The 17,396-nt window shown below is 48.7% G+C and overlaps 1 protein-coding gene across 1 annotated transcript in view; it reads left to right on the forward strand.

Annotated features, from left to right (window-relative positions):
* PELP1 (proline, glutamate and leucine rich protein 1) overlaps window positions 249-17,396 on the forward strand; it is a 52,366-nt gene continuing 35,218 nt past the window's right edge. The window contains 5 exon segments of the mRNA XM_021067790.1: window positions 249-678; window positions 11,644-11,708; window positions 12,321-12,426; window positions 16,081-16,230; window positions 16,457-16,528. Coding sequence (XP_020923449.1) covers window positions 430-678; window positions 11,644-11,708; window positions 12,321-12,426; window positions 16,081-16,230; window positions 16,457-16,528 — 642 coding nt within the window. The 5' untranslated portion in view covers window positions 249-429.

A 17,396-nucleotide genomic window follows, 5' to 3' on the forward strand; every position in this document is an offset into this window, starting at 1 on the left:
TTCTGTGGTTGTAAATGTAGTTAAAAACGTTTAAGATTTCACACAAGAAGACCAGTTCCTCAGGTATCAGTGCGGCCTAGGTTGAAAGGGTCCAGAGACGCCGCTACTTGAAAGGCTAGCTTTCGATTCCGGCGCCTTTAGTCCTGACCACGTGCTCTCTAAGCGCCGCTGGCCCGCCCCCGGCCCGCCCCCGGCCCACCCTCGACCCTGCCCATCCGCCAGGCACACCTGGGGAGCCACACACCCGCCGCGGGGGCGCCTGGGTCTCTCCACGCCGCGCATGCTCCTTTCCAGTCCGAACGCGCAGTCCAACCGCCGTGCACGCAACGCGCAAGACCACGGCCCCCTCCTCACGCCCCTTCCCCTCGAGGCGTGCGTCGCGGTGTGTTTGCGTCATCGCGCCACGCCACCACTACAGTCCGGGTGAAGATGGCGGCGGCGGTTCTCAGCGGACCCTCTGCGGGCTCCGCGGCCGGGGTTCCCGGCGGGACCGGGGGTCTCTCGGCGGTGGTCTCGGTCCCGCGTCTTCGCCTGCTGCTGCTGGATAGCGTGTCGGGGTTGCTGCAGCCGCGAGCGGGATCCACCGTTGCCCCCGTGCATCCCCCAGCCCCCTCGGCCCCACACTTGCCGGGGCTCATGTGCCTATTGCGGCTACATGGGACGGTGGGCGGGGCCCCGGTGAGTCTGTGGCCCTCTGGCCGGCGGTCGGGTTGGAAGGTTGGCGCAGCTTTTGTGCGCAGGGGTCTTGGTGCTTTGCAGCTGCAGTGGGGAGGTGTAGGGAAGGAGAACTGGGGGCAGAAAGTGGATCCAGACATTAGTCTGGACGAGATTCACCCATTTTTCTTTATCAGCCACGAATGGAAGAAATTTAGGGAAGAGGAAGGGCCTCTTTTCTATATTGCTAGGCTGTTGGTGGACACACGTGAATGGGTGCGATCCCAGGCCACATCACTCACTAGATATGTGATCTTTAGTTTCTTTTTCCTCAGGCAGTATCTGTTTCGCGGATAGTTTCGACTGAGTGAATGGACACCTGTTTACTGCGCTCTTACTGAGGGCCGGGTCCTGGGCGCTCGTTATAGATGCGATGGCGATGAACAAAATGTTATGAGAAAAACTATGAGAATGGTATATTAGGGACCACTGACATAGTCTGGAGAATTGCAGAGGTTTTCCTGAGGTACTGGAGTTTAAAGCGAGATCCCCAAGGATGAGTGGGTGTTGGGTAGGGAAGGAAAATGGGAAGGACGGTTCAGTCAGCGGAAGGCTCATGTGGGAAGGTCCTGTGGTGGGAACATTTTGCCTGGGGTTCAGAGGTGGCCGGAGAGAGAGTGGGCCCGATGAGGCAGTGGATAGATTATGCAGCGCTGTGTAGACTGGCTTAGAAGGGCCCTTTGGGAGTTTCTGTCGTGGCTCAGTGGAAACGAATCTGACTAGCATCCATGAGAACTCGAGTTCCATCCCTGGTGTCGCTCAGTGGGTTTAGGATCCTGCGTTGCCGTGAGCTGTAGTGTAGGTCGCGGACGCTGCTCCGTTCTGGCATTACTGTGGCTGTGACGTAGGCCGGCGGCTACAGCTCCGGTTTGACCCCTAGCCTGGGAACCTCTATATGCCACGGATGTGACCTTAAAAAGACAAAAATAAATGAATAATTAAAGAAGGGTCTTTTGGATCATGCTAGGGTAGACTCTTACAGCCATTCAGTTGTGCAACCTAGAAACCCAGATGTCACTCTAAACACCTTCTTCATGCTCACACACCTCCATTTGCAGTCAATTAAGTCCTTTTGATTTTATCACTTAAGTAGCTTTCAGATCCATCCACTCCTTTCCGTATCTTTCCCACTGCCCCCATCTGATCTTAAATCCCCATCATCTTGCCCAGGTGAAAGTACTGATTCTAAGAGGACCTAACTATCTAACCTATGATTGGTCCACCTTTAATATCGCCTGCGCTCCATTTTCTCCCCCTTACCCTCTTCCTGATTCTACCCATGCTTCAAGACCCATGTACATGAGGTCTTCCTTGTCCAGCCTTTGTTAGCGAGACCTTCCCAGCTCTGTGCTTCCTTCCGGGAAGAGAGTTGTTGCACCTGAGGCGGTTCAATAATCTTAGCCCCAAATTGATCAGAGATGACTTCATTTATTTATATTAACATTAGTCCTCGTTGAGGGGACAAAACCATGCCTCTGATAACAGCCCAGTTCACCTCCTCTGACCGATGTGGTTCCTAAGTATTTTGGAAATGTTATCTATTCTGCCCATAAATGTGTGATTTTCTTCGTCCCTTTCAAGTCTTCCCCTCTTCCCTCAAGTTAAGCTACATGAACTTAATGTCTTGCTTATTTTCTCCTAAGTTTTTAAAGACTAGAAGCATTTTGAGTAAAGAAGTTAGATTTCCTCTTTAATATTTGCTTTACTGCATTTTTGGGTATATCTTGCTTTGAAACTTTTTCTACTGTGTGTTGGATTGAGAACTGTGTGGTGGGTTTCCTTTGCTTCCTTGTAGATTTTCATTCAGCGAACATTCATTGAGTATCTGTTACGTGTTAGCTACTATTCTTTTTTTTTTTTTTTTTTTTTTTTTTTTTGCTTTTTAGGGCAGCGCCGGAGGCATATGGAGGTTTCCAGGCTAGGGGTCCAATGGGAGCAACTTGGGATCCGAGCCAAGTCTGTGACCTAGACCGCAGGTCACGGCAACGCCAGATCCTTAACCTACTGCGGGAGGCCAGGGATCGAACCTCACGGTTCCTAGTCGGATTTGTTTCTGCTGTGCCATGATGGGAACTCCTTAGCTACTATTCTTCATCTCTACGTAGATTAGTAAGCCATTATCTTTTTCCTTCACAAATTTCTAGTTTAATTGAGATGAGAAATGAAGGTAAGTGAATAAACCTGGAGCTTGAGATATAAAGAGATCCATTGATTGGTCAGTCCCTCTAAGCTTCATCACCAACTTTGCTTTCCCACAGGTACTGCAAACTTAGTAGTTTCCAAATGGAGCTACCTGAGCACAGTTCACAATTTCTGGCTTGTGCTGTAGCAACTGGTCTCCTAACTGGTCTCCTTGCTTTCAGTCTTGCTCTTTTTAATCCATTTCACACACAGTAGCCGGAGTGAGCTTTCTAAAGCAAAATCCAGATCCTGTTTGCTGCCTTTAAAAATCCTTCAGTACCTGGGCTTTCTTGCCTCAGGGCCTTTGCACTTACAGCCTTCTGCTTTTTAGAATCCCTCCCTATGCTTCCCCACCACCCTATCTTTTCAACTCAGTATTTATTTGTTATTGCCTTTGGGAAACCTTTGCAAACCACCTATGCTTGGCTGCTCTTTATTACACTGTATTGAAATTATTACACTCAACCTCCTCCCATACCTACACAACTGGGCTTTGCTTTGTTTTGTTTTTGCATGTAGTTTAAAAAAGAAAAACTTATGGAAAATTTCAGATGACACAAAAGTAGAGCAAATAGTATTTTGAAACACCCACCCTATGTTCTCTTTATCACCCCAATTTAAAAAAATTTTTTTTTACACAATGATTTTTATTTTTTTTCATTAGAGCTGGTTTATAGTGTTCTGTCAGTTTTCTACTGTACAGCAAGGTGACCCAGTTACACATACATACATACATACATTCTTTTTCTCATATTCTCCATCATGCTCCATCATAAGTGACTAGATACAGTTCCCAGTGCTATACAACAGGATCTCATTGCTTATCCAGTCCACTGGCAATAGTCTGCATCTATTAACCCCAAGTCCCCAATCCATCCCACTCCCTCCCCCTCCTCCTCCCCAACCACGAATCTGTTCTCCAAGTCCATGATTTTCTTTTCTGTGGAAAGGTTCATTTATGCTATATATTAGATTCCAGATGTAGGAGTTCCCATCATGGTGCAGTGGAAACAAATCCAACTAGGAACTGTGAGGTTGCGGGTTCGATCCCTGGCCTTGCTCAGTGGGTTAAGCATCTGGTGTTGCTGTGAGCTGTGGTGTAGGTCGTAGACGTGGCTCAGATCTGGCGTGGCTGTGGCTGTGGCTCTGATTGGACCGCTAGCCTGGGAACCGCCATATGCTACAGGTGCGGCCCTAAAAAGCAAAAAAAAAAAAAAAAAAAAAAAAAGATTTCAGATATAAGTGGTATCATGGTATTTATCTTTCTCTTTCTGACTTATTTCACTTAGTATTAGAGTCTCTAGTTCCATCCATGTGGGTGCAAATGGCATTATTTTGTTCTTTTTAATGGCCGAGTAGTGTTCCATTGTGTATATACACCACATCTTCCTAAGCCAGTCATCTGTCCGTGGACATTTAGGTTGCTTCCATGTCTTGGCTATCGTCTTTATCACCCAAATTTAACAATGAACATTTTGCCAGTCTGTTTCACTCCCACTTTCCCAACTGCCTCCCACCTCCCTGCCCCTGTAAAGCATTTTAAAGCAAATCTCATATCTCATTTCCCCTGTAATTGCACATACTTTGAAGGATAGAGGGTCTTGTTCTTCATGTTCCAAGGGCTTTGTACTGTCTTATCCTGTAGCCAGTAGCTGGTGATCTTTTTAAAAATTTCAATAAGATTATAGCATCCTCCTGCTTGAAGCCGTACAGTAACTTATTGCACCAGGCCTTACACAGTGTGGCCTCTGCTGGCCTCTTGACTTCATCTCCCATGACTCCTGGCCTGTCTTCACTGTGCTCCAGCCACCCAGGCTGGTTTCATTTCTGCAGCAGCTGAGGCCATTGCTCATCAGTTCCTTCATTCTTTGCTGGGAGACTCCCTAGTGAGGAGGCTGCTTATTTAGGTTTCAGCTTACATGCCATCATTTCAGAGGGAGGCTTTCCTAAACACCTTGTTTTATTTATTTTTTAAATTTATTTTTCTTTTTTTGGATGCACTGGGGGCATATGGAAGTTCCCAGGCCAGGTATTGAATCCAAGCCACAGCTGAGACCCGAGCTGCAGCTGTGGTAATGCCGGATCCTTTAACCCTCTGCACTGATCCAGTCTGGATTCTTAATCCACTGTGCCACATTGGGAATTCTGTAAACACTCTTAAAAAATACAGTAGTCCATCCCATTTTGGTTGTTCTTAGTTTATTCCGTTATTATCTGTCAGGTTCTTTTTCTCTTTTTACTTGGTTTAAATTCCATTATAATCACTTCCTTGCCCCCTTCCCGTTGTTGTGCTTGCCTGGCAGCACCCCGTCTATGTTAAATCCAGCTCTGCTTTTTTGGTGCCTGCACTTGCACAGCTCGGTACAGCTGGAGAAAAACATAGCATGTTTCCCGATTGGCTGTCTCACTCTCTTTTCCCTCATCCTTCCTGATGAGAAGTTTATTTGTTGGAAAAGTCTTAACCATGGTAAAATAAATTACTTTTGTTTATAATTTTATCAATTCCCTAAAGAATCGAGGACATGATTTTGTGACATTATGCCTCACAAAACTTAATTCTATTTGGAAATTCCTTTTTTTTTTTTTCTTCTTTTTCAGCCACCCCTGGGACATATGGAAGTTCCCAGGCCAGGGATCAAACCCACGCTTGCATAGCAGCCGGAGCTGCTGCAGTCAGATCCTTAACCCACTGTGCCACAGTCTTCTTTAACCTTTTAAAATTTCTTTAATTTTGAAATGTCTCTTTTCTCTCTCCTTTCTCTTCCCCTGGACCTCCCACCCCTGCTCAGCAGGTGACACAGATACGTAATACCTCCTCTGTTCTTTACCCGGCTTTAAATGTCTGCTTTGAGAGGGACCTAATCTTTGTCCCCCCCGCCCTTTTAAAGTTTTCTTGAAGTACAGTTGATTTACAGTGACATGATAATTTCTACTGTACAACAGAGTGATTCAGTTCAACATATACATCCATTTTTTTTCAGATTCTTTTCCCATATAGATTATCACAGAATATGAGGTAGGGTTCCCTGTGCTCTACAGCAGGTCCTTCTTGGCCAGTCATTCCATATACCACAGTGCACATCCGGCTGGTCTCATTTTGTTTGTTTGTTTTTGGCTGGCCTCACTTGAAATTCATGGCCATCATCTCTAGTGGACCCTTAGTGTTGCCTGGCAGTCCTGTTGCATTTCCACTTTCCTAGACAACTTTTTTTTTTTTTTTTTTTTTTTGGTCTTTTTTTTTTCTTTTTCTAGGACCACATCCACGGCATATGGAGGCTTCCAGGCTAGGGGTCCAATTGGAGCTTCAGCCGCCGGCCTAGGCCAGAGTCATAGCAACGCGGGATCCAAGCCGCGTCTGTGACCTACACCACAGCTCATGGCAATGCCGGATTCTCAACCCACTGAGCAAGGTCAGGGATCCAACCCGCAACCTCATCGTACCTAGTTGGATTTGTTAATCACAGAGCCACGATGGGAACTCCTCCTAGAGGACTTCTGATTACATCTTTCCATCCTTACCTTTATCCGATGACCTTCTTCCCATTTCACTGAGAAAGTAGGTAGAGTAGGCTGGGAATTCCCAGAGGCTCCCACCACCATGTCTGCCTGTGTCTGTGCCTGTCTGCTCTGCCGTCCCTCCCATTGTTAGGGGTGAGCTGGGCCATGCCCCTGCCAAGGCCAGCCTTCTGCTTATACACACGTATCCCTTCTCCACTCACACAAGTACATCGCTTCTCTACTTCATCAGCTTTTCCCTCTCTGTTAGGTCATTTTCATCAGCGCATAGCTCAAGACTGCTTAAAAAAAGTCTCCCTCCAGCTCCTGCTCCACTTCTCTACTTCTCTTTATGGCAGAACTTCTCAGAAAGAGTCGTTGTCATTTGCACTTTCTTCCATTCTTCTTTTTCTTTTTTTTTAAATATTACTTTGAAATGATGTACAACTTTTAGAAAATTTGAAATAATATACCCTTCACCTAGATTCTCTATTTTTTTATTTTATTTTTTTATTACTCAAATGAATTTATCACATCTGTAGTTGTATAAGGATTATAACAATCCAATTTCACAGGATTTCCATCCCACACCCCCAGCGCATCCCCCCACCCCCCAAACCGTCTCCTTTGGAGACCATAAGTTTTTCTTTTTTCTTTTTTTTTTTTTTTTTGTCTTTTTTTTTGCTATTTCTTTGGGCCGCTCCCACGGCATATGGAGGTTCCCAGGCTAGGGGTCAAATCGGAGCTGTAGCCACCGGCCTATGCCAGAGCCACAGCAACGTGGGATCCGAGCCGCATCTGCAACCTACACCACAGCTCACGGCAACGCCGGATCGTTGATCCACTGAGCAAGGGCAGGGACCGAACCCGCAACCTCATGGTTCCTAGTCGGATTCGTTAACCACTGCGACACAACGGGAACTCCGAGACCATAAGTTTTTCAATGTCTGTGAGTCAGCATCTGTTCTGCAAAGAAGTTCGGTCTGTCCTTTTTTCAGATTCCACATGTCAGTGAAAGCATTTGATGCTGGTGTCTCATTGTATGGCTGACTTCACTTAGCATGATAATTTCTAGGTCCATCCATGTTGCTAAAAATGCTGGTATTTCATTACTTTTAATGGCTGAGTAATATTCCATTGTGTATATGTCAACAGTCTAAAGTCTTTTTCCTGGAGGCTGAGAATCTCCTCATCGCTTAGCTGATTTTTCTGGGGTTTTTCCTTTCTCCCTCATCTAAGTTACAGTTCTCTGTCTTCTCATTTTTATAGGTTTTTGATGTGGTGACCTTTTTACAGATAATAGGGTTGTAGCCTCTCTTACTTCTGGTGTCTGCCCCCCTTGTGGCTCAAGTCGGTATGGGGGCTTGCTGTAGGCTTCCTGATGGGAGGGACTGATGCCTGCCCACTGGTAGGTGGGGCTGATTGTAATCCCTCTGGTGGGTGGGACTTGGTCTCTGGATGGGATTAGAGGTGGGCTGTGTGCCTGAGGGGTCTTAGGCAGCCTCTTTACTGAGGGGTGGTGCTGGGATCCCACCTGGATTGTTGTTTGCCCTGGGGCTTCTCATCCCTGACTGATGGGTGGGGCCAGGTCTTCCCAAAATGCCTACCTCCAGAGAAAGGCACGCTGCTGAATATTCCCGAGAGCTTTGCTTCCAATGTTTTTCCCTCACAACAAGCCACATTCACCCCTGTTTTCCCAGGATGCAGTCAGGTTTGACCCAGATTCCTATGGAAGCTTTGCTTTGCCCTGGGACCCCATGCACATGAAAGTCTGTGTGTGCCTTTTAAGAATGGGGTCTCCGTTTTCCCCTGTCCAGTGGAGCTCCTGCACACAAGCCCCACTGGCCGTCAATGCCAGATGCTCCAGGGGCTCTTTCTCCCAGTGCCAGATCACCACATGTGAGAGTTTGATGTGGGACTCAGAACTCTCACTCCTGTAGGTGAGTCTCTGTGAACCATTTAGTTTCCAGTCTGTGGGGCTTCCCACCCGGGAGATATGGGGTTGTTTATATCACGAAATCGCCCCTCCTACCTCTTGATGTGGCCTCCTCTTTGTCTTCTGGAGTAGGATATCTTTTTTAAGGTTTCTGGTCCATTTGAGTGAAGATTGCTCAGCTTTTAGTTGTGAATTTTGTTGTTTTTAGGAGAGAAGTTGAGCTCCAGTCCTTCTATTCCGCCATCTTAATCCCATCTCTAGATTCTCTAAATGTCACCATTTTATCATTATTATTTTTTTGGCTGTGCCCTTGGCATGTGGAAGTTCCCAGGCCAGGGACCGAACCCGAACCACAGCAGTGACCCAAGCTGCTGCAGTGACAATGCCGGATTCTTAACCCGCTGTGCCACAAGAGAACTTTAACTTCACTTTTTGCTTTACTTTTTAGGGCTGCATCTGTAGCATATGGAGGTTCCCGGCCTAGGGATCGAATCAGAGCCTACGCCACAGCCACAGCAACGCAGGATCCAAGCCGTGTCTTTGACCTACACCATAGCTCACAGCAACGCTGGATCCTTAACCCACTGAGCAAGGCCAGGAATCGAACCTGTATCCTCGTGGAAACTAGTCGGGTTCATTTCCACTGACGCACAACGGGAACTCCCATAAATGCATATTTGTTTTATCTCTCTGTGCGTATTTTTCTCTGGGTCCACACTGGGGGACGTTGCAGACATGATGCCCTTTTGCCTCTGAATACTTGCGTGTGTCTAGCCTTGAAAACAATGACGTTCCCTTGCATAACCACGTTCCATCATCAAAGTCAGAAAATCAACATTGATACAGTAAATGATTTAATATATAGATCTTATTCCAATTTTGTCAGTTGTCCTAAGTGTCCTCAAAGTTTTTTTATAGCAAAAGAAAAATTTCTTAGGATCTTGGTATTTTCAAAGACTACAGGATAGTTATTTTATAGCATGTGCCTCAGTTTGTCCACTGTTTTCTTTTCTTTCTTTTTTTTTTTTTTTTTTGTCTTTTGTGTTTTGTCTTTTTTAGGGCTGCACCTGCAGCATATGGAGGTTCCCAGGCTGGGAGTCGAATTGGAGCTGTAGCTACTGGCCTACGCCAGAACCACAGCAACGCGGGATCCGAGCCGAATCTGCGACCTACAGTACAGCTCATGGCAACACCGGATCCTTAACCCACTGAGCAAGGCCAGGGATCAATCCCGAACCCTCGTGGTTGCTAGTCGGATTCGTTATTAATCACTGAGCCACGGCAGGAACTCCCTGTCCGCTGTTTTCTGATGATTATGTTCAGATTGTATATTTTTGGTGAGCATCTTGCAGAAATGCTGTATGCCTTTCTTGCTGCATCGTATCAAGAGACAGGCCATATCTCTTTGTCCCATTCCTGGTGATAGTAACTTTGATTATGGGTTAAGGTGATGTCTGCCAGCTTTCCTCAGTGAAAAGTTAGGTTTTTCCCTGTGGGGAGCTTGTATAATCTTGTGTCTTGACACCCTTTCACCCACTTGTCTTGGTGTCCAGTAGAGACACTCCCCTGAGTGCGTCATGACTCTGTTAGTTGTCCCTTAGAACTCATTCCATTTAGGCTTTTCGCCTAACTACTTCACTGAGATACCGCCTTCCTAGGCACCTGGTAAGTCTTGAAGGTCACTAGTGACCATCAAGATGTTAAGTTCAAAGGTCAGATTTGGTTGACTTGTCTGTAGTATTCGTGACTGTTGGTCACTCCTTTCTTGCAAATTTTTCTCTTTTTTTAATGGCTGCACCCCAACACATGGAAGTTCCTGGACCAGGGGTTGAAGCCAAGCCATAGTTGTGACCCATGCTGCAGCTGTGGCAGTGTTGCATCCTTTTAACCCGCTACACCAGGCCGGGATCTGAACCCACACCTCCACAGCAACCCCAGCCACTGCAGTTGGATTCTTTTTTTGTTTGTCTTTTGTCCTTTTTAGGGCAGCACCTGCGGCATATGGAGGTTCCCAGGCTAGGGGTCTAATTGGAGCTGTAGGCACCGGCCTACGCCAGAGCCACAGCAATGTCAGATCCCAGCCACGTCTTTGACCTACGCCACAGCTCACGGCAACACTGGATCCTTAACCCACTGAGTGAGGCCAAGGATCGAACCTGCAACCTCATGGTTCTTAGTCAGATTTGTTTTTGATGCACCACGACAGGAACTCCTGCACTTGGATTCTTAACCCACTGCATCACAGCAGGAACTCCTCTGTCTATAACCTTTTGAGGAACTGCTGGGCTGTTTTCCAAAGTGGCTGCACCATTTTATATTCCCGCAGGCAACATGTGAGTGCATCGGTCTGTCTCCCTCTCCTTTTCCTCTGCTCAGGTGGCCTTTTAGAGCGGGCCGTGTGTCCGCTGCACATGAAACGCTGTCTTCTGTCCCTGCTTTCCTTCCTTAGTCTGCTTTATTCGTCTCTGTAGCACCTGGCGCTGTCCAGTATGCTGTTTCTTATTTGGTCATATGTTTATTTCTGTCTCCTCAAAGAACATCCGCTCCCTAGCACCTCAAACAGTGGATCACATGAAGCAGATAAATAAACGTTGGTTGAGTAAATGATCACCACTTCCCTTCATGAGACAGAGACCTTATTTATTTTATTCAGCTCTGTATTCCTTCATCTGACTCAGTGCGGAACATATTTGTTGAAGGAATGAGTGATGCGTCCGCTTGGGGAGACCCAGGGGCCGGGAGGGGAAACATCTGGGAGACGGAGAGGTCGCTTGGGGGAGGGCCGAGGGGGAAACCTCCTCAGGGCTCCCGGCCGTGGGGGAAGGAGGCTCCGATTGCCTTGGTCTGTGCTGGCACTTGCTGCTCGAGGACGCTAGGAATGGCGGGAGGAGGATTTGTTTGGGGTGAAGGGAGGAGGGTGTGGGATGAGTTCAGGGTCCAGTCAGCGAGCATTTCGGGATGTCCCTCGGGGCTGGGTGCCGTCCAGGGAAACGGGTGAGGGAGCTTGTCTTGGAAGCCTGGTAGCTGGGCTGAGCGGGGCTGTCTAGCCCTCTGGACAGCACGGATTTGTTGGGTAGGAGGTGGGGCGGGGTCAGGTAAGGTGTAACCTGAGGAAGGCCTGCGGGACAGGCTGCTGTGTGTGTCACCTACTGAGAATAGGGCCAAGGCCAGAGGCCTCTAGAGGAGTAGTCTTTGGCCTCAAAGGGGAACTTCGTTCAGCAACGGCTTCAGGGATGCAGGGGCAGGGAAGGGCTTGGAGAAGTCCTGTGTCTTTAGCGTCCTGTCCCTGACTCGCTTCCTTCTTTTCTTTCTTCCAGAACCTTTCAGCTGTTGGGGCATTGGTGGGTCTCAGTAATGCCCGTCTTGGTTCTATCAAAACTCGGTAAGTCTTTTACCCTGTTTTTTTTTTTTTCTCCAGGGGCGTGTTTCTTTCTTTTTCTTTTTTTTTTTTTTTTTTTTTTGGCCTCCCTTCGGCATATGGAGTTCCTGGGCCAGGGATCAGATCCAAGCCTCAGTTTCCACCTAAGCCACTATGGCAACACCAGATCCTTAACCCACTGTGCCGGGCTGGGGATCAAACCAGCATCCCAGCACTCCCAAGATGCCACCGATCCTGCTGTGCTACAGAGAGAGCTCCAAGGGGGATGTTTCTTCAGGAAGAGGGCTATACACCTGCCCCTCTGTTTTCTCCACCCCATGGATTCAGGAGGTTGCTCCATCCCCAAGAAGGTGGAGAGTTTGATTTTTCCATGAGCTCGTTTGTGTTGAACCCGACCTATTCCAGCTTTCAGGTTCCCTGTGCCCCTCCTTCCATCCCCTTCTTCCTGCTGCCTGCACCTCCCTCCAAGTCCTCCAAGCACGTCAGGAGTTAGAAGTCGAGGTGGATTTGGAGATGATGTCTTTCTCTAGCCCAGTGAGGGTAAAAGAGTGGAGAACAGCTTTCTCTGCAGTCTAGCCACCCCCCACTCATCATCACTCACCTCTTTCTGGTAAGGTTTGAGGGCCTGTGTCTGCTGTCCCTGCTGGTGGGGGAGAGCCCCACGGAGATGTTCCAGCAGCACTGTGTCTCCTGGCTTCGGAGCATCCAGCAGGTCCTGCAGGTAAGGCCTCAGCTGCCACCCTGCCTTCGCCCCCACCCCCAGCCGTGCTGTATTCTCCATCCTGGATGTGGTACGACTTTGAGGCTTAGAAACTGAGTTCTGAAGTTCCTGGCGTGGCGCAATGGTTAACGAATCCGACTAGGAACCATGAGGTTCTGGGTTTGATCCCTGGCCTTGCTCAGTGGGTTAAGAATCCGGTGTTGCCGTGAGCTGTGGTGTGGGTCACAGAGGCAGCTCAGATCCCGCGTTGCTGTGGCTCTGGCGTAGGCTGGCAGCTGTGGCTCTGATTAGACCCCTAGCCTGGGAACCTCCATGTGCCGCTGGAGCGGCCCAAGAAATGGCAAAAAGAAAAAAAAGAAACTGAGTTCTGAAGACCCACTAATTAGTAGTTTCCTTCTAGCAGGGAGGATAAGCCTCAAATAGAAACATCTTTTTAAACTTTTTGATATTTTTATCTACTGCTTATTTTAATGCATTTGACCTTTCACACATTGTCACCTCTGACTGTTTCACTTCCTCATTAGCTTTTCTAATGAGTGATGTTTCTAAAGTTCCTATTCCCAGGTGTTTGCTTCTTTTTCCCTACCCTTCCTCTTTCTTTTTTTTTTCTTTTAGGCTGCACTTGCAGCATATGGAAGTTCCCAGGTTAGGGTTCGAATTGGAGCTGCAGCTGCTGGCCTGCGCCATAGCGTCACCAGATCTGAGCTGCATCTGCACCCTACACCATGGCTCAACGGCAATGCTGAATCCTTAACCCACTGAGCAGGGCCAGGAATTGAACCTGCGTCCTCATGGATACTAGTTGGATTCATTACTGCTGAGCCACGACGAGAATTCTCTTCTTCCTCTTTTTTTTTTTTGTCTTTTTAAGGCCACACCTGTAGCATATGGAGGTTCCCAGGCTAGGGGTTTAATTGGAGCTGTAGCTGCCGGCCTACACCACAGCCACAGCAACGACAGATCTGAGCCGGATCTGCAACCTACACCACAGCTCACAGCAGCACCGGATCCTTAACCCATTGAGTGGGGCCAGGGATTGAACCTGCATCTTCATGGATACTAGTCTGATTCATTACTGCTGAGTAACAGTGGAGAGTCCAAATTTACATCCTTTGGTGACATCCCCACTTAGTTTTTCCACAAGCGTATTCTGAGCACACGTGGCAGGCTGTGTGCTGAGCTCTGAGGAGACGTGATGAGATGTACTTGGACCCTGCATTCATGGGGCTGAGAGTCGATCGCAGGGTTTGGGAAACTTTCTGGGAAGTAAATGTTTACTGATAGTAAAATGTTTTAGGCTTTACAAACCACTTACGGGTTCCGTTGGTTTGGTTTCCAATCCTTTAAAATGTAAAAACCATTCTTAGCTTGTGGGCCGTGCAGAAATAGGCAGTCACGGTCCATAGCTCGCTGATCCCTGTTCTGATGGAAGCGACTCGTCCTGCCCTGAGTGTGAAGGGACAAACTGCAGTAGGTGTCCTGGAGGGGAAGGAGGGGGGCTCTGAGCACGGCTAGTGCGATGCTGACCCAGACCGGGTGGTGTGGGTGGTGGCGGGATCAGGGTCACTGGTTCAGGGGCTTTTCTGAGCTGATGCGTAGGAGTAGGTCGGGCTCAGTTTTCTCAGTGTTCTGAGTGTGCAAAAACCCTGAGAAAAGAGTTTGGCCCATTTGAAGAATCGCAAGCAGGCTGGTGTGGCTGGAGTTGATGAGGTGCGACTGGGGAGGGAGGTGATATTGTAGGCCTGCTAAGGAGTTTAGTTTTTATTGTTGGAACAGTGGGAATTCGTGGAAGGCTTTCAGTCGGGGGAAGGAGGTGGTGGTGACGTGATCAGATTTTCACTCAGAAATGCCACTCTGGCCGCTGTGTGGAGAAAGGATCAGAAAGGAGCCAGAGTGGCAGCAGAAGGACCATGTGGAAGGCACTAGAGGGACCCCGGAGAGCATTCCCGGCGGCCTGGACGAGGGAGGCGGCAGTAGAAAAGATGAGAAGTAGAGGTTTAGAGGTAAAGTAGACAGGTCCTGATGATGGAATAGGGTCAGGGAGAGGGGGTGTCTGGGGTAACGCCAGAGTCTCAGAGCCCCGGAAGACAGCCTGGTGCGGAGGGGAGTGGTGAAAATTCCAGGAGGACGGCCTTGGCCATCAGCAGAAGCCCTGTCAGGAAGCGTCCCCCTCTCCTGGCGCCAGCAAAGTGACCGGATGTCTGAGTGCAGCCCCGAGGCTTCAGTGGGCGGGGGCGTCAGTGTGTTTTACAGGAGGGACAAGTTCTCAGCATTCAGGTGGCAGTTGAGGCAGAGGATGAGGCTCAGGTGATCAAGTCGGGTACTTACGCAGACTGGATTTTGAGGTACCCCTCATTCAGTGGTCAGGTGGGGGAGATGAGCTTACAAAGGAGGCGGAAAGGCGATAACCAGGCGCGGGGGTTGGATGGGGTGCAAGCGGAGAGGGCAGAGTCGTCTCTCTGTGCGCCCCTCTGAACTGGAACGAGACGAGGGCTGGAAATTGTTTGTCAGCTGAAGGGGCATGAGACCGGGAACGTGTGTCTGCTGGAGCCGTGGACACTGAAGCCCGATTGCCCCGGAGTGAGCGCCGAGGGGGAGGCCTAGAAATCGGGGAGGCAGGTGGTCTTGTCAGGGCGTCTGGCTGTAGTGGTTAGGGAGAGATAGGGGGCCACAACTGAGATGGAGCGAGTGGAGGCTGAGCTCAGGAGGATTCTTAGGATGGGAGGGACTGGAGCTTGTCCCAATGCTGGGCGGGCGGGCGGGCAGAATCCTGAGAGGGACTGGAGAGGGGCTGTTAACCGCGTCAGGTTCCGAGAAGCAGGGAGGGGTGGAAGGGGTGGTCTGGGGTGGGAGGAAGCAGAGCGGGGATGCCGATGGAGATGGGGTTCGGGGCTGGCGAGGGAGCTGAGGGAGTTCCCATCTTTGGGCTTCAGCTTTTTCTGAAGGCGCAGGTTGGGTGGTGCAGAGGTGACGGAGGTGGAAGAGGGGCTGAGTAGCAGAGGGAGCCAAGCAGTGAGATGCAGTAGGATCGCTGGACAGTCTTGAGGGCTGGTTTGTAGCTGGTGCTACCTAGTCTGCCTTTCTAACAAGCCAGTCTTATTTGTTTAATTAACCTGTGGCCTGTGGTCTAGCAGGAGGTAATGTGCTGAATGCTTTTTCTTTAGATAAATGTTAATTTTCTAGGGAAGTCCTAAATTCACACCCTTTTTCCTCCGTGAGTTCCAGGGTTGGTTTGAGCCACCTGGAAGCAAGCTCGGAAGGATGGGGCAGTTTTGTTGCGGCTGAGACTTTTTTTCGGTCTGAGAAGCCCTCCTCTCCCTTCCTGGCAGGGAAATGCAGGAAGGAAGCATCAAGAAACTATTGAGATTGGCTGGTCAGTCAGCTTTAAGGTGTGGCTTTTTACAGTTTTTTCCAAACAAGTTCTTAGGGCCCCCAGACACCCATAGTATAAAATGTGAACACACGTCCTTTCTGTGGGCAGATATGTTACTTTGGATGCTCCGTATCTTTAGTGCAGTCTATTCCCAGTGGATTTGATGGTAATATTGACATCAGCTGTGGTGTTTGTCAAAAGCCCTGTGTTGTCACCTCTCTCATTCCCCCTCGCTGACCGTAAAGGCGAGGTTGGGAGCATGGGGTGTTGTTGCTTTCTAGTCCCAGGACCCGCCCCCCACCATGGAGTTGGCCGTGGCTGTCCTGAAGGACCTACTCCGCTATGCGGCCCAGCTTCCTACACTCTTCCGGGACATCTCCATGAACCACCTCCCTGGCCTTCTCACCTCCCTGCTGGGCCTCAGACCGGAGGTGAGACGCTCCCCCTTCCCCACCCCTCAGCCCCTCTTCCTATTGGCTTCATTCGCACCTGTGGATTAAGGAGAGTGATGGGCAGTGGCTGGGGAGTAGGACTGAAGAAGTGAGAAGAGGGAGCCACCAAGAAGCAGGTGGAGGGACCTGGGGAGGGGGAGGGGGGAGATGGGGTCTGCTGGGGCGTTGGCCTCCCAGCCTCTTCCTTACTTTGTTTTTCCCACAGTGTGAACTCTCTGCACTGGAAGGAATGAAGGCTTGTATGACGTATTTTCCCCGGGCGTGTGGATCTCTCAAAGTAAGTATTCATGGAAGCTCCTCTCCCGCCCAGCATAAACCTTGGTAGCTGTCTCACCTCAGATTCCGATGCTGAGGTTTTAGGTACCTGTCTTCTGATTATTGTCACCTATCTCCACAGCTGTAATTATGCCACCTCGTGGCCTTAAATGCATTCTCACTTAATTGTCATAGATACATTGAAATTAAGTAACTTGCTTAAGGTCTGATGCCAAAGCCAGGCTCTTACCCCTGGATGCCTTCCTTTTTCTGCCCTGCCTTCTCTGTACCTCTAGAATGCCTGCCCATTTTTTATTTTGTTTTATTTTGTTCCTAAAGCTCTTGTAATTTCCTCCGGGAAGGCTTCCTGATTTACTTCTTCCCTAGATCAACTTCTCCAGCACTTTCTGCGCCTTATATTCCTGACTAATTTCCCTCCATGACTTCCCTACCCTGTCCCCCGAATTGTCATGATCAATACAGAGGTGGCTGTGCAGCGGGGCCTTAGCAGGTCAGAGAGGCAGGGTGGAGATGGGTCAGGTGTGGGAGGAGGGAGGTCAGTGAGAAAATCTGAGTTTTGTTTTCAAGGAGATTCACAAAAAAATGAACTTTTAACAAATTCTGCCAAAACAGGGCCTTTGAAATTGCACATTTGTTTGCAGAATAATTTGATGCCAACTAGTACCTAAGAACAAACAGGTGTTCTGTCGATTAAATGCTCTCTCTTGTTATGATACATTCATTGTTGCTTGAAAAACCAATGGGCATCCTCTTACTCAGATGGATGCACAAATCTGTGGAGAATTGTAATTAGTGGCAAATTAGCATTTTGTTTTTTTTTTTTTTTTTTTTTTGTATAACTGATGTGGTTAATCATAGTAATTATTACC

This window comes from Sus scrofa, chromosome 12 (assembly GCF_000003025.6).
Source record: "Sus scrofa isolate TJ Tabasco breed Duroc chromosome 12, Sscrofa11.1, whole genome shotgun sequence".
Classification (NCBI taxonomy): domain Eukaryota; kingdom Metazoa; phylum Chordata; class Mammalia; order Artiodactyla; family Suidae; genus Sus; species Sus scrofa.